The 23,084-nt window shown below is 42.1% G+C and overlaps 1 protein-coding gene across 1 annotated transcript in view; it reads right to left on the bottom strand.

The window, feature by feature from the left end:
• Positions 1–5,764: 5,764 nt before the first annotated feature.
• The window catches only part of LOC124794684 (ADP,ATP carrier protein 2-like), a 38,864-nt gene continuing 21,544 nt past the window's right edge, over positions 5,765–23,084 (bottom strand). The window contains exons 3-4 of the mRNA XM_047258228.1: positions 21,255–21,489; positions 5,765–6,502 (exon numbers count right to left, since the gene is read on the bottom strand). Coding sequence (XP_047114184.1) covers positions 6,257–6,502; positions 21,255–21,489 — 481 coding nt within the window. The 3' untranslated portion in view covers positions 5,765–6,256. The remainder of the gene's footprint in view (positions 6,503–21,254; positions 21,490–23,084) is intronic.

Raw genomic sequence — 23,084 nt, forward strand, 5'->3', positions numbered from 1 at the left:
GTTTAACTGTCATATTCAATAATGGCTATTAAATTGCAACAATAGAAAGAAGAACAAATAATAAAATTTGACTTACTGTGCATGTACAGTATGACAGAAACAATACAAGTTAAATTTGTAGGAGATCTGCAACTTGCAATTTTCCACGCTCCTTCAACTCTGTGCTGGAGTATGGCAATTGTAATGGTTGGTGAGTGACTTTCCAGTCCCTCAGTAATCCATGACCAGATGTTATCAGTGGGTGAGGGCTGAGCAGCATCCTGGCCGGGGCATCAGTTGGAGACCCTTTGTATCGAGGTATATCAGAACGCCAAGGGTAACATGCATTCTTGTGTTATGTTGTTGAAAGATAATGTCATGGAGATCTGGAGACAGGGCACAGTTATCAGTCTGAGTACATCAGAAAAGGAATGCATGTTGTCATAATTATTAGCTATGTGGATTAGAGGTGTTCTTGTTGTGCACCTAGTTGCAGCCCATACAGTCATGCCATGTGCTGGGCCCATCTCACAATAATATGGCAATATTTGTCCTGCTCAGAGCTCCACACATAGATATGTCCATCATTATGCTGTACACAAAACCAGGACTCATCTGAAAAGTGAATGTATTGCTACTCCTGTGTCCAGTGCTGTTGTTGAGCACACTATTGTGCTCTCCATCATGGAAAGCCACAGCAATGTCTGCAGTGCTCACATTCAGTGGTACTGCAAATGTCCCAGTAGGACATAATGCAGAGAATTGGTAGACAGTACGCTGCTTGATATTTTATTTTCTTATACAAGCTTATTTCGGCTTTATTGCCTTCATCAGTACGTGTTCTGATGTTGTAGATGGACAAATGTCAACTTTGAGTAAACCATTGCTGCTGCCTGTAGTTGTTGCATACTGTCTACCAATTCTGTGCATAATGTCCTACTGTGACATAATATATGCTGCAGGTCCCACAACCAAGAAACTGCTAATGTCACCGTGTCATCTGTATGGATATTTGTCTTGCTCCAAACACGCCCATTTTGTGACTCAAGGTATGTGACATGACTGTATGCTCCTGCATAGTTAAGAAATGGTAAGTCTGTCCTCTAGGGCACTAGTCGCTTGAAGCTACAGAGATCCTGTACGGCACTGAGTATGGCCTCCCTCAACCCATTAATTCTATATTTGCATGTGGATTGTGGAAGCCAGCCTAAGATGTACAACAATATTGAGGAACAATTAACAGCAGTATTGAGGAACAATTAACTACAGTATTGAGGAACAATTAACCACAGTCTTCATAAGGCAGAGCCTGCGACTGGTAAAATCCCACCACATTTTGGTACATATTTCTTGTTACAGGAAGCATAACATGAGCTCCTCACAAACAAACAACATTCAGATGAGATTTCTGTATGAGAAACTTGCTACTTAATCTCTCCTTATATGCAGAACGTAGCACACTTCATGCCAATTTGGAATTTGTAGAACACTGTCCTCATGGCGTTTCAGTTTTAATGGCCAGCAGCACCAGTCTTCATTCTGGAATTATAAAATGACTACTCGTTGCGAAATTCTTGAGCTTTGTCCACTAAAGTTACACACCTATGTCTTGTGCTTTGTCCACTAAAGTTGCACACCTGGGAGGTGTCATTTTGCTGCAGTACCACACTGCTGCAATCACCATCTACAGAGAAACGCTCTTTACTTATCTGTCAGATTAAAAATGTGCTCTGGCACTGATTTTGATAAGCTTTGACATACTAGACATGGACCACTAGTAACTCCAGTTTATGACAAAGTCGAGGTAACAAGTTATGACGCAGGACCCTTTTCGGGATAGATGGAATCGTTAGAAAACTCGAAAGTAAGGAAATTTTTTTATACATATCAAGCTCGTAACTTAATAGATAGATGCATATTCTCGGCAACTTTCCAGTACCAGTAGCTCCCAAATAGCACTTTGAAGTTCATCGAAATCGGTGGGTCGCAGTGTCTCGTCTCCTTGTTAAACTGTTTCATTTCATCATACACCGATAATTGATGTTATTTTCCATCAATACTCTCCTTATATTGCTTGTTGAGGTGCAGATGTACACTGATGTGACAAACGTCATGTGATAGCGATGTGCACATATGCAGATAGCGTTAATATCGCAGATACAAGATATAAAATCCCGTACACGATGTAAAAAAGGGCAGTGCATTGGCGGAGCTGTCATTTGTACTCAGGTGATGCCTGTGAAAAGGTTTCCGACGTATTAAGGCCGCACGACTGGAATTAACAGACTTCGAATGCGGAATGGTAGTTGGAAATAGACGCATGGGACATTCCATTTCGGAAATCATTTGGGAATTCAGTGTTCTGAGATCCACAGTGTCGAGAGTCTGCCGAGAATACCAGACTTCAAACATTACCTACCACCACGGACTACGCAGTGGCCGACGGCCATCAGTTAACGATCGAGAGCAACGGCGTTTACGTAGAGTTGTCAGTGCTAACAGAAAAGCAACACTTTGTGAAATAACCGCAGAAATCAATGTGGGAGGCACGATGAACGTATCCGTCAGGACATTGCGGAAGAATTTAGCGTTAATGGGCTATGGCAGGAGACCGCCGACGCGGCGCCCTTCGCTAACATCACAACATTGCCTGCAGCGCCTCTCCTGCACTCGTGACCATGTGGGTTGGACCCTAGACGACTGGAAAACCGTGGCCTGGTCAAGTAAGTCTCTATTCCAGTTTTGTAAGAGCTGATGGTAGGTCTAGAGTCTGGCGCAGACACCATGAAGCCACGGAGTTAAGTTGTCAGCAAACCACTGTGGAAGCTGGTGGTGGCTCCACAATGATGTGGGTTTTATATGAAATGGTCTGGGTCCTCTGGTCCAACTGAACCGATAATTGACTGGAAATGGTTATGTTTGGCTACTTGGACACCATTTGCAGCCATTCATGGGCTTCATGTTCCAAAACAACGATGGAATTTTCACTGGGCTACAATTTTTCGCAATTGGTTTGAAGAACATCCTGGACAATTTGAGCAAATGATTTGACCACCAAAATCGCCCAAGATGAATCCCATTGAACATTTATGGGACATAATCGAGAGATCAGTTCGTGCACAAAATTCTGTACTGGCAACACTTTCTTAGTTATGGACGGCTGTAGAGGAAGGGTTGCTCAATATTTCTGCATGGGACTTGTTGAGTTCATGCCACGTCGTATTGTTGCCCTATGCCAAGCAAAAGAAGGTCCGACATTATATTAGCAGGTATCCCATGACTTCTGTCACCTCAATGTATTAAATGCAGCTGTGGTGAAAGTAAATTTAAGAACAATTCGTAGCCCCATAATAATTAGAAAATCTCTGTCTACTGGCCATACAGTTAACTACGAGTCATAAATACATCCTCACCCCCTCAAAGAAACACACATACGTAGAAGATGTATTTGAAGTGTGCATGAGAAAATCCATCATCTCCACAATTGCCTTTGCTTGTCAAGACATTATGGGTGGCGTTTACGGCATCGGAACCTAAGCAAGGTGTATTAGGAAGCCGAGTTGGGACAGCTTAACAGCTAATGTGCCACTCTTCGCGAATAAATGGTGTGTAGAGGGGGGGGGGGGGGGGGGGATGGAGAGTGCCAGGTTCCTGTTTGGGAGCAGCACAAGCACGTTATTTCGGTGGCTGCGCTCCCCGGGCTGCCTCGTGCTAAACGCGGCCCTGACGTCATACCTTTACTAGGTCTCTGAGTGATCTCTAGCGCATTAGACGAGGCGACAGGGGGGAAAATTATGTAACTGCACTCTATGAATGGACTTCCAAGGTCGAACCAAAGGCGCACGCCACACTTGGCTAGCTTCGTAACGCCGATGAACTGATACTTCCGAACGACATTTACTCTTAGCTTTGGCGTGCTTAGCCTGGGAATGTTCGTCACATTACGCAAGCGAGCCTCCGAGTGGCCTCTTTGGCATTGTTCGGTACCAAAGCATCGTGAAGTAATATGCCATTAGACCACTCAGCATGCTAACAGCAAAGCAACGGCTGTTTGTTGGTACCAAACGTGGATGGAATACCTGTCTTTTCTTTTTCTGACCCTGTTTGTATTGCAATACCACGAAAAACTACTTTTTTACGCTACTCGAGGCGCTAATGACAACTCCGTAGCCCGCTGCTTTTGAAATGACTAGTAGTACATTTGTTTTCAGGATGACGTTTTCTGCTTCTCGGTTCTCTCCAACTGCTGTTTTCAAGAACTATTAAAATGCTCGAGACCAAGTTCTGATTGTTTAATAGTTAAATCTGTCGTTCATTTTTTGGGTTTTAACTAGCAGACAAAACTGACTTGTGAACGTAGCGCTATCAACTTCGCTCATGCAACTGCTGTTGCAGCTTCTAGTGATTGTTACTGTGGGAGCCGCATACCTGTTGCTTACCAATTCATGAAAAGTAAGAAAAATGAAATACGAGCAAGCTGTTGAAGTGTTCAAGGAAATCACTTTAAGGCCACCTGCTCCAGCTTTATAGCCAGTTAAAATGAGCCTTGGCCTCCTGATTCACTATTTCTTCTTCCTCTTCATCTGTCTGTCGTCAAGTTGGAACTGGAGTCGCGGAAAACATGCAAAACAATAATCTGTTGAACAAATTCTCGAGTGCTTCTTCTTGGTGCTCGATTCAAGAATATGTAGATTATAATAAAAATTGTGTATGAAGCCGCCTGTACAAAATAGGAGAGCAATATATCAAAAAATATAATGATTTTGTTTTTGTGAGTCATTAGATCTGTGTTGTGTTTACAATAAGCTTATGTTTCAGTGTGCATGTTTGAAAAAGCGATGACTCTTTTCTCTTTAGCTGTGTCTCCTTGTGAAAAACTATGGACACTTGGTTCTTTACAGGCAAGTCGCTTGGTTTCAGGATTCTGGGAGACACCTTTCAGGGCCTCGTGTGGCGGACTCTTGCAGAGTGAACACGATTTAATTTGTTTATTAAGAATAAGGATGGAGGATTTAAATCAGAATTGCTATCGTAAGTGCGAATAATTTGTTCCGTACTTTATAACGTAGGAAACTGTGACGGTATAACAAAAAAGAGACCCTGTTTTCAAATGTTATTCATAAAGAAAACTTCTTAAGCTATTATGCGGCGAGTGTAAACTAAAGGGGTTTATGTTTATAATTGTCTATTTTTACTGGATCGTTAACTCCGACAGAGAAAGCATGAATATGTTGTGTCGTGACGCCACTGGGAAGATTCACTGTCATGTATCCTTTTCTTTCTGGTATTTAGTATCCTCAGAAAATTGTAAATTGACATTCATTATTCATAATGGAATACAGCATAGTTTGGTCTTTAGCAAGACAACTTGCTTGGTATAAGCCTTACCATTAAAATTAGAGAAAGCTCGATGGGTCAGTTAATTATAACATATTAGAAACAACTTTTATGTAATATATGGCTTCGAATGATTCACTGGTAATTTTTTTAAAGTGCAGGTTGGAACATCTGTTCAGAACGGCTATGATCAAGCGTCCAGTTCGAAAGGGGTTTCCATTGGCATTGTCGTTGCTTTTTCTTTACCTCATTTGTGCATAATAGTTGTGAAATTTTCCCTAAGTTACTCTTGAAACAAACCTGTTATAGTGATTTCACCTCAGTAAGGTAACAAATACTTGACCAGCCGCTAAAATGAGAGTGGCGCCAGCTTTTGTCTCCATACTGCAGACTCTTCTCGCCGGTGCTGAAAAATAGTTGATGATTGTTGTCAGTCACAAGACAAACATCGTGTTTATAGTTATTTTATTTTTACGTATGTTGGTGGCTGATGACAGTATGTGTATAAATATGTTGCGAAACGCTGCGATCTTGTCTTTCAACTATTTGCTGAAGGGATGATCCTCTCCTATAAAAAGAAAATGCTAACCTAGGAACTAATCGGAACATGTTTTTTGTAACGGAAACTGGCTGCTTTAGACACCTTTGAATAACTCGTGGACCAGCGATAACAAATACGTACCTCCCCGACCAGTCAAACAGTTTATTTGATGAGCGCGAGTCGGGGAGTGTCTGTATGTGTGTGTACTTCTACCCTTCAGTTGGAATTTTACGTTGAAGACCCCCTCCCCTAGATCCCTGCAAGTGGACGCGGCGCCGCAGACTTCGCCCCTCGCTTCGACTGGGAGTGCGACGCCCCGTCCGGCCCGGCTTTCGGCTGTCGGCAGTGGTCCCGCCCGCTGCCTTGCAACTACGAGGAAAGCGGCTACGCTGACGCTCCTTAGAACAGGAAGTTCTTGATCTCGTCGTAGAGGACGAGCACGAGCGCGCCACCCGTGCCTCGCAGGACGTTGGAGAAGGCGCCCTTGAAGAAGGCCTTGCCGCCCTCAGTCTTGTAGATGACCGCCCAGCAGTGCATCGTGTTCTTGTAGACGACGTCCGCCTTGGCACGTCCGGACTGCATCATCATCCGCCGTCGCACGGTGTCGAATGGGTACGAAATGATACCCGCACCTGTCGTCACCGTCTGAAAAACGAGTAAAAGGGATTCTGTATAAAGGCTCGCTTTGATGGAGATTATCTGCATAGAGATATGTCAGCATTTGTTATACGTATCTCCTGTTAATGCTCTATAGGGTAAAACCGAACACCATTTACAAAATTTCATGGCTTGTGAAGGGATATTTTCTGAGTGTAATGGTGTTATGGATCCTTGGTTTACTGTGGCTCGCTGCAGAGTAATAGTGTAATTATGATATATTCGGTTTTTTGCCCCAGTTGTCTTTGTTTCTGTCAAACTACCTTCGCAACACTGCGAAAGTCTTTAATATGCAATAACCAAAAACACAACCATTTATGTAAAACAAGTACAGTTTTATCACAGTGTGTTTAATTTATTCTCTCAGTGTACTCGTACAACGTAGTACGTAACACATGCCGAACTGTTCCCTTAAACCTTGTACACACCTAGCGACAAGTCGACACGTGTCGTGGGACAAATATCATGCCTGTTCAGCGACATTTTTCTCGTGTTCTGCGGCCATCGCAATACAAAAGTTGTAAGTCTCAGGTTCCCCAACGAGATGGGGAACATGCGACAATACTACGCTACTCATACTGATCAGCCAAAACATTATGACCACTGCCCACCGCGACGTTGGATGCCGCCTGATGGCGGTGCAGTCACTGACGCGGTAATTAAAGTGCGCAGCAAAGCAGACACGGACGAGGGATCACCCTAGCGAAGACACGGGCTGCAAATGGGGAAATCCATTGAGATAAGCGATTTTGACAAAGGGTAGATTATTATTACGCAGAGTTTATGAACGAGTATCTTGAAAACGGCGAATCTGGTCGAAAATTCGCGTGCTTCTGTCGTGAGCATCTAGGGAAAGAGGTAGGAGGACAGAGAAACTGCTACTAGCCGCTATATGGATGTCCACTTGGGGTTCAGAGGCTTGTATGTTCTGTAAAGTAGGATAGATGGTGATCTGTGGCATCTCTGCCGAAAGAACTCAGTGGTGGTGCACGCACAGGTGTTTCGGAGCACACCGTTCATCGTACACTGTTGAACATAGATCTCTGAAGACCACCCCTACGTATTCACATGTTGACCCAATGACATCGTCAATTACGACTGCAGTGGATACAGGACCATCGGGATTCGACTGGCTGTTCTGATGAATCACATGTTTGCCACACTAGGTTGATGGTCGCCTACACAAACGCCGTCATCGAGGTGATCAGCGGTTCGGAAAGTTCAGTTTGCCACAGACGTAGGCTGATGGGGGCAGTATTATGCTATGAAAAAATGGATATGAGCGTTTGGCGTCATTGGCCCCTTGCGGAGCAGGTCCGGCCGCCTTGGTGCAGGTCTTGCTACATTCGACGCCACATTGGGCGAGCTGCACGCCGGATGGGGATCAAATGATGATGAAGACAATACAACACTCAGTCCCTGAGCGGAGAAAATCTCCGACACTATGGCAGATATTCTCTTGCGCTTGCATGGCAGTAATCGAAGACACGCTGGCAGCTGCTAACCACTTGCATCCGTTCATGCTTGATGTCATCCTCGACGGCGATGTAAGCTTCAGCAGTATAGTTGTCCATGTCTCGGAACCAGAACCGTCCTTCAGTGGTTTAAGGAGCATTTCAGTCATCTCATGTTGATGTCTCGGTGACCAAATTCACCTGATGTAAATCCTGTAGAACCCACCTGGATCGCTATTGGGCGCCATCACCGCGTGCGCAAATCAGCGGTCTGTTATTTACGCGAATTAGTCTCTGCATATCTCGTGCGTAGACATCCAATGCCACATACCTCCACAAACCTACCAACAAACTCGGATTCCTTATACGCAGAATTAGTGATGCATTTGGTTCCAAAGACGGACAAAGACGCTATTAAGCAGGTGTTCATAATGTTTAGGCTCATCAGTGTATTGTAGTCTGTACGTTTTCCGAGTCTTGCCTGCCGCGAAGAATACACTGAAAACAACTGAAGATTTTCAGGCTCTCCCATGTCTTTAGAATGTGACTTACTTCCCAAGACTATAAAAACAGAAGCAAAAGGGGACGTGCTCGGGAGCACTGGCCAAAAAAATACGAAATGTCGAAGCTCGACATGGAAAAAATACACAATTTAAAATCAGGAGAGAAGACAAGACACTATGCGAGTAAAAAAAGTGGCTCTTCTTCGAAAAATCAAACTGGTTGGGTTATCATCCATTACAGTTTTTATTACAAGGCTTGGACCCGGGGGAAGTCGGCGTGCAGACTCCTATGAAGGAGATGAAGATACACTCTCAATGAAGTAAGTGCGTTTTATTTTATTTCACAATTTACCTCAGTGCGCTACACTGACTTTTACCTGTACTGTAATAATATATTGTTATACATATATATCATTTCTGATTCTGAGTAAAAGTTATATGTATACATATTCAGTAAATTAGCCTTCCCTCACCCGCATATTAATAGCACATGTTACATACGTATAGATGATTTTGTACCGGCATTGTTGTTGATCTGATCTTTGCCGTGTGGTCCCACTTGTAACCTGTTCTTTTAACATTTGCCGATTTCTGTAGTGCAACTGACTCCAAAGTTGTGAACGCGCGATTTTGTATAGGGATTGTCGCGTTACAATATATCGGGACACACAGTGAAGAATTGCACCCGTCTGGCGTGCTGCTTTCGCAGCTGCAGCATTCCTAACAACCAGGTCCATGTGAGTATCGACCGGAGCCTCGTAAACTGGGTTCTTCGTATGCCCCAAAAAGATGGGCGTATTGGTGTCGTCTTTCTTGGCCGAATGGTCAATGAAGATGACCACCACGACCAATCCATTGTCGCCCAAACTGTCTTCAGTGCGGTTCCTAAGTAACATGACTGAATGGAACCATTTTGTTTCCGAACGGGATAACAGCGCGTATCGTTGACTTTTACATTGTTGTGTATATATTTTCAGTGCAGTAGAGGAACGAACATAACAATGTAGTAAGGAATCAAGCCACATGTAATTATCCTGTAACGATCCATCAGAGACTAAAAGGTCCCTTATACCAGAATACTCAGGAAATATCTGTGAACAACCTCCTAAATTTTGTAGGTGGGGTTCATTTTTGATTGGAACTAAAGTAACTAACAGCATCTCTACATGGTGTTCGGTTCAGTCCCCAAAAGGGTTAACTGCTAGGAACGTGTGGTGAGACCTCTGTAAAGTTTAGGCACACAGGAGCGCTCAAATGCGGGGATATGGTGAGAAGAATACTTGGCTGATAACTGTTTTTCGTCTGCTATCTTAAACGCTGCATAGTTTTTTTTATAGTGAACAATATTCACAGCTGTAAATAAGTTTTGCGGTAACCAGTGTAAATTATTTCGTGATTTGAGGTAGTTTCCTTGTAAGAGGTGCTCGTAGATGCAGTTTCGATCAGTAGCATTTTATATGATGTGACGATCTATTTCCTCCTTTAAATAATCTATCAGATAGCAGACAAGTTGCTTCCCTAAGGCCATATTTTCATTATTTATAACGAAATAGTCGGCGCTGCGTATGATTTCTCACCGCGATTTGCCTCTTTCCTCTCTCACTTAAAACTAAACTCAGCCCGAACAAGACACGAAGGCCCTAACGGTACCGACCGGCCGCCGTGTCATCCTCAACCTCACTGAATGCGGATATGAAGGGGTCAGCACACCGCTTTCCCGGCCGTATCTCACTTTACGAGACCGGAGCCGCTACTTTCCAATCAAGTAGCTCCTCAGTTTACTTCACAAGCACCCCGCTTGCCAACAGCGCTCGGCATACCTGGTGGTTGCCCATCTAAGAGCTAGCCCAGCCCTACAGGCCTTAACTTTGGTGATCTGACGGGAACCGGTGTTGCCACTGCGGCCATGCCGTTGAACTTTCCCCCTCACATAGGTATCACTATAGTTTTCACTTCTCTAGTCACACGACACAATTGAGACGTAACTGTAAACTGTTCGCATTACTGAAGAGCTAGTTATCTTGGCGTATTATGCACGACTGTTTCTCGACTTTGAACTGAGTCTACTCTGTTCCATCAAAATCTATCAACTCGTGGCAATGAACCAGTAGCGTACCTCTCTTTTACCAGTTCTTGTACACGGTTTGCGGCGAGCATGGTCATGCCTGTAACAAACTGCTCGTCCTCTGCAACTGAACACCAAGATGATTGATTTTATTCAAAGTTATCGTAACGCAAGGACACAGTTCAAAATCGGTAAACAGTCACGCAATAACTCGCCACAACGAATAGCTTCTGGTGCGTGTTCTCTCCTGTCTTTTGAGTCAAGTAGTATCTTATATTACTTTAAATACTTACTTTCCTCTTTGGACTTTCCGCTGCTTTGTAGATTGCGCCAGATTTTCCATTCTTTATATTACAGATGTATTAGTTTTAGAAGTACTAGACTAAAACACAACATTATTGTAAAGAGGTCGTATTTACCACAGTCAATCACGAAGAAAATATGTGCCCCAGGATAAATACTTCGAACTCAGCTCATAGCACAGGTGGATTATTATTTTGTTTAATTCCAGACTGCGACTTCTAGTCTGACACAACCTATTTATCTGAGAAAGACTAAAGATCGACTGCGGCGTAGAGAAAACCGTTTTTTCCTGACCCTTGTGCTAAAGTCCAGTGATAGAACATACGGCAAAGGACATCGTATTATCGTGTGTTACTTGAAACTGGTTTACCGGATGCCATAAATTCATACAAAATGAAGTGCTGAAGCTTACCCCTAAATTCAGAACAATCTGAGAAAATACATGAAATTTGGCATTCCCTATACCTTTCAGTACTTTGTAAGCAAGACAAATGCTGTTCCGTACCGTTATTCGCTTTTGCGCACGATCCTGTATTATAACACTGAATTTTCCACAGTCGAAGAGAGGCAATAACATAATCCCTCCATGCTTTATTAAGTGCACTAGACATGACTCGAACAGTGCGAAAAACGTTCTTGACACTGGCATTTATGTCGATGACAGACATCATGTTAGAGACTTTTAATGGTTCTATCTCAATTTTTTTCTGATAAATTGAGTTTGTAATCGTATTATTACGTTTTAGCATCTTCTCGTAAATTTAGTACTTCGCAGAATACTCAAGAGACGCACGGCAAGTTTGTGGTTCATTATCAGTATAACGCAGTACATATCGAACTACTACAAAGAGACTTGGTAGTGCTCTTCATTAACAACTTCCGCCTCTAACAAATACGGAGACTAAGTAAATGTTTTCGCGCAAGACAGTTACCCAATGCAGTGTGGCTGCCACAGTTGGCAGCAACGCTGCACTTTGTCACGCTCTCAGTCGACCTCCATTTGTCCCCAGTACCAACGTCACAGTCGACCTCCATTTGTCTCCAGTACCAACGTCACAGGAGTACCCTCGTTACAAATGCTGTTGGCTCTCCAGTGAGTTCAGCAGAACAGTACAAGCTCTGTACATTAGCTGTGCATTTTAATCAATGTTGTGCTGATTTTCATAAATCCTTCCGCCGTTCACGACACAGTACTACACACATGTACATCAGTGAAATAAGAACTGCACTGACTGCTGTCTCGGTTTAACTTTTAATGGAGATGATTGCTGTATATATTCGTGGAAAAATAATGGCGTTGTTTTGTGCAATAATAGCTGTGAATCGGTGAAAACAGATAGCATTTGTCATAATAGTGCAGGGATCATTTTCTAGTCTTTCTTGGAATAATATCCTTGGCATATCACACGATTTAGAAACTGTGGCAGATTCTCTAGAGATCAGTGGTGCAATATACTGAGCAGTGGAATTCTGCTGTAACGCGGAGCTCTGGCGACACATCAATAAACGGTTTAGGAGCGGTGTAAGTACCTGTAAGGAAACCTAGAAAGATTTTACTGCTACGTTTGAAACGCGTAGAATGTGTTAGCTAATGTTGCAAGGCTTATGAGCCACGATAGTTAGAACCAATAATACTTGTAACTATACGCTTAACAAAAAACAGAACGAGAAAGTGGTATGCAACTGTAGTTTCATAACTACATTAATAACGAACTTTAGCAATAGATCACCATGCCCGATAAATCAATTAACTACAATTAAAATACGGGTAAGTATTAACACCTGGACCTTGCCTCCACGCGGAAAGAGTTCTATTTCAGTTGAGTCATTAAAATACAGGAGGACGGAACAACTCGTGTCAGAAGTGTGACTTTTGGTATTGGACTAGGGCAGCGCCGATATTCCAGAAATGGCGCACCAGTCCACACGTAGTCTTTTTCGAGTGTGCATGCTGTTTCGTCCCGCTGTCTTCTAATCACTTCAATTGCTCTCTGATGACGAGTGAGGAAATAATGTATGAAAACACAGCAACTTCTAATATGGGGAAGACGACTCTGTACGTACTGTATTTGTTAAACTAATACTTATGGTCACAAGCAAAATGCTTACCTGTTGCGATCCTGCTGCTCATAATTGTCTGTTAAGCGGTAATATTTCTTCGGGGAATTGTGTTTCTGTAGCAATAGATTCGTTAACTTCGAAACATCGATAGTATACAAATGCAGAGTTTTACGAATAAATGTCCTTGATGGGTGGTAGAATAGACATAATTCCGTATTTTAAAGTTATTTTTCTTCGATTTTCCATGTTCAAGCAAGGAAGACAGTGAGAACTCACTCCGGCTCCCCATATTCTAGTGTTTCCCACTTAGAAATTCTCTGGCCGCTCTACTGAGTGCGCTCTATGTTACGTCATACTATGTTACTTGTCATTAAGTCAACGGAGAGAATTGAGAGAGTCGAACGGACAGTGATTGCTGTTCACAGGAACAAACACGTAAGGTCGCACTTTCTGTCGCTAGTGTTCATAAATAATTTTACACGTACGACACTGTGATTACAGTTTCAGATATGGACATATTCTGTATCAGATCATAATCCAAGGAAAATTATTTTCGTTGTTTAAAGCAGATCAACAGGATTTACTGAATCAGGCCGCTCAAAGCTCCCAACCTTCATGCTGTCAACCACTCATGAGTCAAAATAGTATGACAACCCGTGCAGATACTTCATAACAATGTTTACGTTGCACATAGCTGTCATGTTGTCTTCGGTTACTACTACGGGCCCCATGGAAACCCAGGTGAAAGTCCACCGTAGCATAACACTGCAACTACCAGCCCACGTCGGAGGCGCGGTGCATGTTTCGAGCAGCCGTACTCCTGAAGTAACAAGAAGCGTGGTTCATGTTACCAGGTGCCTAGTCTCCATTGATCCACAGTATAATCTCGACGATCGCGTGCCTACTGGTATCGTAACTGACGATGTCGTTAGAGGAGCATGGGAACACGTGGGGTTTGTCTGCTGGGGAGCCCAATGTACGCTGAGTGGTTTGCTTGAAACTCTTGTGCCTGCGCCAGCATTGCACTCTGTCATGAGATCGCTGGTTATCCTAGTTTACAGAACGAGAAAACCTCCTCAACATTGTGGTGCGAGAAGAGGATTTCGTAGAAGTTGACAGTCACGCGGAGGAGAGAAACATCATGCATATCTATGTGGCGCGAGAAAAGGATTTTGTAGAATCTAACGATCGAGCAGACGGGTGACATTACAGCCAACTGTGAGGCACGAGAAAAAGGTTGCAATAGAGGTTGACACTCACGCAGACAGGAATGACGACACACGCAGTAATGTGGTGCGAGAGGTGGACTGTATGGAACTGGGCCGTTATGGTAAGCCACATATAAATCTGTCGGTTGATGGTTCACTAAATACCTACATTTTAGAAAACAGTAAATGTGAAGAGAAGAAAGAACAAAAGAAACAAGGAGCTGACGGAAAAAGACAACAAGCCGGCCGGAGTGGCCGAGCGGTTCTAGGCGCTACAGTCTGGAACCGCGCGACCGCTACGGTCGCAGGTTCGAATCCTGCCTCGGGCATGGATGTGTGTGATGTCCTTAGGTTAGTTAGGTTTAAGTAATTCTAAGTTCTAGGGGACTGATGACTTCAGCAGTTAAGTCCCATAGTGCTCAGAGCCATTTGAACCATTTGAAAAGGACAACAGATGCGGTAGTATGGAAGGAAATTAGAGGAGTTCAGTATTCCAGGTGATGGTTAGACAGGCTATGTAATGAAGAGAGAAAAGAAGACAAAGAGTGTATCCACAATAAACAAAGAAATAAAAGCTTCGAATACTTTTTACTGCAGAAGAAGACATAGAGTTTGAGGATGATGGGTCTAAAAGAGAAGACACAACAAGAAAAGACAAGAAACAGGAAGAAGAAGAAAATAGCATTGAAGTGGGAAATACAAACATGAGCATGAATACTAAGAATGACTGGAGGAGTATGAAGAGTTCTGAAAGGAGGAAGGAAGGTGGAAAGAAGAGGAGAAGGTGTGAGGGCACAATGAAGAAGGAGGAAACGCAGAAGAGGAAGAAAAGGGGATAAATATCGAAGATCGACATGAGTAGAAGGTTTGTGGGGAAAGGAGGAAGAATTTTGGGAGGAAGAAAAGAAGAATACAGATAGTAGTAGACAAGAGGAACTGACGAATGAAAAGGAGGAGAATGTCTTCATAAGAGGTGGAAGGAGGAAAGATAGTATTGTTGGTGTTACTGGTGGGTAAGAAAGTGGGAATGTCAATATGAAGAGCGAAAACGCCCCAATGTGTCTTAGAGAAGAAGAGACCGACAGAAACGTATGTAGATTGGAGAGTGAAGAGAGCGAGCAAGATGGTTTCTGGATGGAAGAATGTTCTAGTAAGCAAAAAAAAAAAGCAAAGAGAGAAGGCAAAGAAGAGGAGAAGCAGTTGGGGGCTTTTGTTAGAGATTTTGTAAATCCGAAAAGGTACAATTTCGATGGTACACAGCACACTAAATTAGCTAGAGTGTGTACTCTGAGACTCTTATACGAAGAAAGTACTAGCAAAAATAACGAAAATTTATCTGCCAGCCGAGCTAGAAGAAGGGGAAGGTAGAAGCATTTTAGAAATTGCACAATGTCAAGAGAAGGGACTTAAATCTAAGCTAAGTGTCAGCCAGTGGATAAAAAGGTAGGATGTGTCAGCTACGTTCCTCAATCGGAGGACTGTTTACTAGGAGAAGATCCTATGGAGGAAGAAGTTCATGGTGAATATGTTTTTTATATTTGTATATGAGAGAATTCACTGAACTAACATTTGAGAGCGGAATAAATGTGACCAGTGAGATTGAAGAGGACGTTACAGTTAGTAGACGCAGCGTGACCCTATGTTGGTTTTGGAGAGGATGGGATAGCGTTGTCGATGGCAAGATGAGTGGTGTATCTGTCGGACTGAAGTGCCAGATTATAGCACGGAGTTTCAAATGAATGGAGGGGCGTAGCATGTCATCGGTGATCAACGTGTTTGTGGGCCGCGAGTTTTAGCGGCTGAAGACTGACAACACTGTTTACAAACATGGAGGCGGGCTATGAACTGTCAGAAGCAGGCGTGTTACAGCGCCAACATAGCTGTATGATTGGTTGTGGAATTAGTGCATTTATGAATGAGTGTCAGTAGCAATTGTTTGTAATATTTAGTTACAGAACACGTAACCTGTGTTAAAAATGGAAGAAGGAGACAGTTGAAAGGATAGAGCGGAGAGTAGTTTGAGAGTAAACTGTAATGGAACTCTGGTAGCGTTCATGATATTCAGAGAGTTGATAAACTGAAAACGCGAACAGTAATTTGGACAGTGACCATGAACACCACACGGGTGTTGATGTCGCGGAACGTGAAATTTGCAGTGAGAGAAACTTTCATTGAAGTTTGTTGTGAGAGAAACATTCTCGTGTTTTTAATTGTTGTGGTGTGGGCGGTAGTGTAGGACTGTTTGATGTACGCGGCATGGAGTTTGTGGTTCTTTATTGAACACGAGGAGAGTGGGTGTATTAAAAGGTAGCTAGATTAGAGGAACAAGAGCTAAAGAGTTGAAGTGTTTTCCTGGGGAAGATTCGAGGACAAGCCTAAAGATTAGAAGAGATTCGGAAGAACTTTTATGGCATATAGCATGTACGTGAAATTCAAGAAGCTTCACTGTTTATGACCATTGTAGCAAGGTGAATGAGTGGGATAACTGTGAAGAAATTGTTAACCTCAAGAGTTCATGGTACTGTCAGGGAAGGACCACATGTGAACGAACTGTAGTTATTGACTGAACTGTATATACGGACAATTAAAAATTTTACGTGTCATTCGAACTGGCAACATGATTAGACCTATCAATCAATTTGTGAGGACATAGTACGAACTTTCCATGAAACGACTTTACCAATAAATGTGCACGCCACCAACAAATTCATCCGATCAGGCGTGTGTTATTTGCTACAGTAATATTTTATCTTCTCTGAAACCAGACAGCAAATTCCATTCAGCAGTTCGCTGGAGTCATTTGATCGATTTGCACAAATTTGGTGAATGGCATGTTCAGGAGCAAGATTTTGACTACTTTGAATATTCGATATATTTTATTCTAAAATGGGCGACGAGGAACTTTATTTGCGGTGATATGACCTTCAACTACTACAACGAAAGAACAGTAAATTTCAAGCGTTCTTTCTGTCGCAGACATTGGTGACGCCAGTAAAGAGAGATTACATTGCCAAACAATAACGGATTCATCACGTGTGAAGAACCACCCACTGTAGTACTTATAAAAACATCGCCATTAATTTTTGAAGTGAAAATTGCTGTTAATGTATTAGACATTACGAAATGATTGTTTTCTGCGAGAAATGTATAATGCAATCAATCAACTGTTAAACGTGAGAATAGATAATGAAAGGTATCGAAGACAAAATTAGCCTAAATGCTTGATCTGATACAGCTAGGACTGATGGTTTACTCGTAGGCCAAAATTGCGCTAATCAGTATATAAGTTTAGTTAAAGCCATACCTAATGGAGAGGTGAATTTGCATTTGTAAACAATCCATGGACGTTACTCATCAAAATTTTGAAATTATAGTAGCGTTGTTTAACTGCAAACATGAAAGGCTTTACTGCTAAATTTCTGGAACAAATTACTCGCTAGCAGATCAGAAACATAAAACAAATTCAATAATTAAGAGAATCATTTAAGTAACAGTAACTCCCGACGTAGTAGATTATTTGTTTCTTCGTTCATGCATAGTCTTAATGCCGATATTCTCATATGATTAAAGTTAACTAAAAATGCCGGCCATGAGGCCGAGCGGTTCTAGGCGCTTCAGTCCGGAACCGCGCTGGTGCTACGGTCGTAGGTTCGAATCTTGCCTGGGGCATGGAAATGTGTGATGTCCTTAGGTTAGTTAGGCTTAAGTAGTCCTAAGTCTAGGGGACTGATGACCTCAGATGCTAAGTCCCATAGTGCTTAGAGCCATTTTAACCATTTAACTACAAATTTTCCAACGCTCTTGTAGATTGTTTGTGGATATGACTGAGGGTATGAATTATAAACATTTCTCAAAAACTTTTGAAGATGCAGCTTACTCAAATATGTCAGATTGTTAAACGAGAAAGTAACAGTGGCTTTGGCGAAGGGTACAGATTAGACATTGGTGAGAGTAGTAAAGATGTCGCACAAGGTTAAGTTGTTATAGCGGAAAGGATTAAATTCATTACTATGCTGTTTCATGTGGCAACTTTAATAACTAATAAGATAACCTTAAATAATCGAGAAGATAACTTAATATTTTAGAACGTTCCCCTCATAAATAATTTGTTGACATTAGTAGGAAATTTGTAGTAAGGTCTTATGGGATCAAAATGCGGAGGTCATCGGTCCTTGCGAACTTGAAGGGCCTCGGCGTCGATTCCCGGCCGGGTCGGAGATTTTTCCCCGCTCGGCGACTGGTTGTTGTGTTGTCCTTGCATCTGTGTCGTCGTTATTGACACGAAAGCCGCCTCAAACACATTATCATACGTATTTCCACTATTGAAATGGCTGCATAGGGCCGAACCGAAAGTCAATAAACTGAAAAAATTAAAAATAAAGAAGTATGCGGCCGGGAAGCTTCAAACTTTATGTCAGAGAATAGGGTATTAATGACGTTAATCACCGTTAAGGATGAGACGTGGGTGTACAACGACAGAGTAGAATAAAAACAATACGAATATGGCACCAAAAAGCTCTAGAATCTTGGCGGTAGCAAACCATTAATTTTCTTTCATTCAAAGTGTATTTAATACTATTTTTCTGTGGCATTGAGAGGGAGCAGGAAATTATTTTACAAACCAGAATCTAATGCTACAGACCGCGTCGTTAAAGAAATGAACCTCTTCTATATAGAAAATACCGGGTTCACGTCATTACTTCACAGTAAAGATCTACACCCAGATAGTGCACAAAATACAACAAGATCGCAGTTGTTGAAGACTTGTATACGAAACTTGTAGTCACATTAGAACTGTTTCACGATCAGAGATACACTCGTCTATCATCGCGTTTCGTAGCCAATGAACAGATCGTTTCTCGTATTATTAAAATGGCCATTACATTTCGAATAGAACTCTCTTATAGAAGACAATGTTGCTGTCTTTGATGACACTGATTTTATGTAGAAAAATGTGACCTGGTTGAAGAAGTCTCACTTGCCCAGGTCGCGTGACTTACAAATGTGAACGACTTGATTCGGCAAACTTTAATTACCATCTTCAAATCCTTAATATACATCATTTTAGTGGCACGGTATGTGGTGCACTGTCACCTGATCCTGAAAACATTGGAACTTAACTCGCTGGAGTAGACGCATTAATGTCACGTCATACATCAAATGATTAAACTGTACATGTGGTACACATTATTAAAAGATGGTGTTAAAAACGACGTCTGTATACAAAATGTATTTCAACACCAACTTTTATGAACGTTGACGTGTGACGCAGCACTAATGTGTCTGCTCCAGCGAGTTAAGTTACTATGTATGCAGGACTAGATGACAGTGGACTTCATATAGTGGCACTAAATTGATGTACGTTAAGGGTTTGAAGATGATAGTTAAAATTTACCGAAAGTACTCCTAAACATTTGTAAGTCACGCGATCTGAGTATATAAAACTTCCTCAGCCAGAACGTTATTTTTTTCATAACAAGAGATCGCGCTCCTGCCGACGATGTCAGGTAACCATAACTTATTTCATCATTTATTCTTATATTGTCGTACAAAAATACTGTACTTCGCCCAATGCATGTCTCATTCCTCGCTCATAAGGCAGTGCTAAACAAACCAGAACGCTCGAATGATGCGAAGATAGTCATGGTGTTTGGTGTGATTATAAACGACTGCTAGAGGTATATAAATTTTGTACCTTTAGCTATTTTAGAAGCTACTGATCATCGTAGAGAATCCACCGACTAACAAGAACAAGACAGTTTCGACAAGCCAAGTTACTGATCGAAGTCCATTGGATTAAGTTGAAGTAATCTGAAGTGCTGAAGACATTTACTACAACGAAAATTATGGACGAGACATCTATCCTCTTCTCGTTGTTCACTATACTTCTCAAACATCGTTCATAAGACTTATGATAATTATGAACGCGTTCCAGAACGTACGCAAGCTAATTGGTATCATGATATTAGTCTTCATTTGTTCATTACGGACATATAACTTTAAAGTGCAGGTTGGTTTTGCTGCTTTTTATCTTCACCTCACCGTGCTTCTATCACTGTCTTCCGTAACCCCCCCCCCCCCCCCCCCCCCTACACCACTCAGGAAGGAATACAGTAGCTTATTATAAGTTCACTTATTACTTCTTCTATACTTATTACAAATTAAATTCCGGTCGCAGCACTTTTCTAGCGGTGTGTGAAGGATAATCCCAGAAACTGCTGTATGGCTTTTGATGCGGTTTTCGGTTTAAGATAGACTGATTTACGAGGTGGGTTTTTGTACATAAGTTATTACTCGACGCCGGAAAAGTCGTCCGGCCGTGGAGACTTACTGCTGCGCGTGCGAATCTGGGGCAGGTCGCTAGATATACAGGACCTCAGTCTGAAAAGCTTGTAAGGGTGTTGCAGCGTAGGTTGTGCTGAGTAGCAGTTGTTAAGGAAAACATCGATGCGTTGCGCTGTTTCAGAATTATTTACCATTGAAGTTAGCCAAGCAGCCCGTTTCGAGCGTAAATTCAAGCGCCTGTCAGGGACGGTGTCGCCAAACGTGTTCTTCGTTTGGTTTCCTAAAACCGAACAAGAGAGCGACAGAAAAACTGGACATGGGACGGCAGTAAATATCGAACCCGAGCCAAAGGCTGAGCCGTCTCGTGTGCCATCATCTACACTATGATAACAACTGACACCAATATTTCATTTGGCAGGCCGTTTGAATCTACGCGAGCAACGGCTTATTTGCCTAACTTCGATTTTAATTAGCTGGTAAATGGCGCCACGTGTCACATTTGCTTCTAAACAATTATTTCTCAGCACAACCTACCCTTAAAACCCTTACAAGCTTTGCAGACCGTTTCTGACCACCCTGCATATAATATACAAGACTTACAATTGGAATTCAATAGTTCTTAAAATCCGTAGTATACTGCATTTGTTCCTAGTGCGTCGCAAGATACTACTAATCTATTGTAGATCTCCTGAAGCCTGTATCGAGAGCAAGACGTACTTGTACTCGAATGTATGAGAAGAGTATCTCGAATGTTATCAAAACAAATCCTTAGCTGAAGATAACGATAAGAGTAACGAACAAAAGAGCTGATGAAAAACAAAAAACGTGTTAGCCATAAAAGAAACAGTAGCGCTGAAGTACCTGCGCAATGGCCCACGAGATGAGGAAGGGTGTGTTCTTTGGGTTGGGCAGGTAGCCTTTGGCGGTGTCGAAGAAGCCGAAGTAGGAGGCGCGGTAGATGATGATACCCTGGACGGAGACTCCGAACCCTCTGTACAGGCCAGTCATACCGTCAGACTTGAAGATCTTGGCGATGCAGTTGCCCAGGCCGGTGAACTCGCGCTCACTGCCCGCTTTGCCGACGTCGGCCGCTAGCCTGCAATCACAACACAATGAAATATAGTTTCTTACCAGAGACGGCTCAATAACACAATTCAGACAAGTAGAAGCACGTTTAGAGAAGGTTTGTGCTGTTACTGAGACTGTTTAGTTAGTTTTTTTAAAACGCAATGAAAGAAAATATAAATTGTTAGCCTGTTTGACGTGCACTTTGAGAAAATACAAATTATTTGGTATATTGGTGTTGTGTAGTGTTACAACTCGGCATACCTCATAACAACTCGGCGTACCTCATATCGGTTTCCACTGTCTCGAATATAATCCTCAGTCTGTGTCTTGGTTATAATTATTAATAAACTCAGGGGCTTGTTCTGACTTGGAAATACTGCTTAGAAATGAATGTAACCTTAGTTTGAAAATGGCTGTCTCTTGTCTGTTCTCTTTTTAGTGCAGGAGTTCATTTGCAAAGAGAGCTTTAAAACCTTAGCGTGTGTTCATTTCAAGTAGTTTTTCTTTCATTTGTTGCAACTCTTCTTCTTCATTCTTTCTGGTCGAGGAAACATTTGGTTCATAGATTGTAATAGTTATTGCCTTCTTGACCTCGTCGTTGTTCTGTATCTGATTTGTTTCTCATTTTATCCTACAATCTTACTGTACTACCTCGTCCAATCTAAGTTTCAGGTTCTAACATTTCTTTGTGATGTTAAGAATATTTTGCATTACTTTTCACGTCCCTCACAACTTAAACTGAGAATGTTTTAATAATAATATCTTAATCGACAACAGAAATATACCAGTTGTCCTATGAAAAAATCTGCGTGGAAATGGTATGGGCAAAGTAAAAATTACAGCTAATCCAGTTGTCTCATCCGAATAATTGAACTGGTACTTCACACTACCTACAGCCATAATTGAACCATTAACGAAACAGAGACTCGTTGATTACTTCTTAGGGGTAAACGTAGCCACGAAGAATACTCTCCAAATCAAGTTACTTGCAATATCGTCAAAAAGCCCTCGTGCGTATCACGTCAGCGTCTACTGGATATACGATGGCATCACAGTCCCAATGATGAAGCAATAATCACTACTTCCCGGTATAACAGATAAATCTTCAACACTACTTAGCCACAAGTGTTTTCCGTGAAGTCTGCAAACAAGAACTAGTTAAGTTACCCTCTGATTACCGACCTATCTGCATTATTCCTACACTGTCGAAGGCATTATCAGGCGTCTCCCGGGATTCGGTGTTAGATCCTATACTTTTTTCATTGTATGTTCACGATGTATCATCAATTTTATCCTACGGCGAATACCATGGCTTCGCTGATGGCCTCCATTTGTATCTAAATACAAAACCAACAAATCTGAAAACAGCTATCGTGAGTCTCAATACCGATCTTTGTGCACTATGCAGATGGGCACTGGATACAGGAGTAAAGCTCAAGCCATCCAAAACCAAGCGGTACTGCTTGGTCATTATAGGCTCATTAGCCCGAAATATAGTCAATACCTAATATCTTTAACCATAAATGGGAGGAATATCAACGCCTCTCCTTCAGCAAAGTGTGTAGGACTAATAATAGATGAAAATTTAAATTGGACTGAGCACATAACTGCAGTCTGCAAGAA

This window comes from Schistocerca piceifrons, chromosome 4 (genome assembly GCF_021461385.2).
Source record: "Schistocerca piceifrons isolate TAMUIC-IGC-003096 chromosome 4, iqSchPice1.1, whole genome shotgun sequence".
NCBI classification, from domain to species: Eukaryota; Metazoa; Arthropoda; class Insecta; order Orthoptera; family Acrididae; genus Schistocerca; species Schistocerca piceifrons.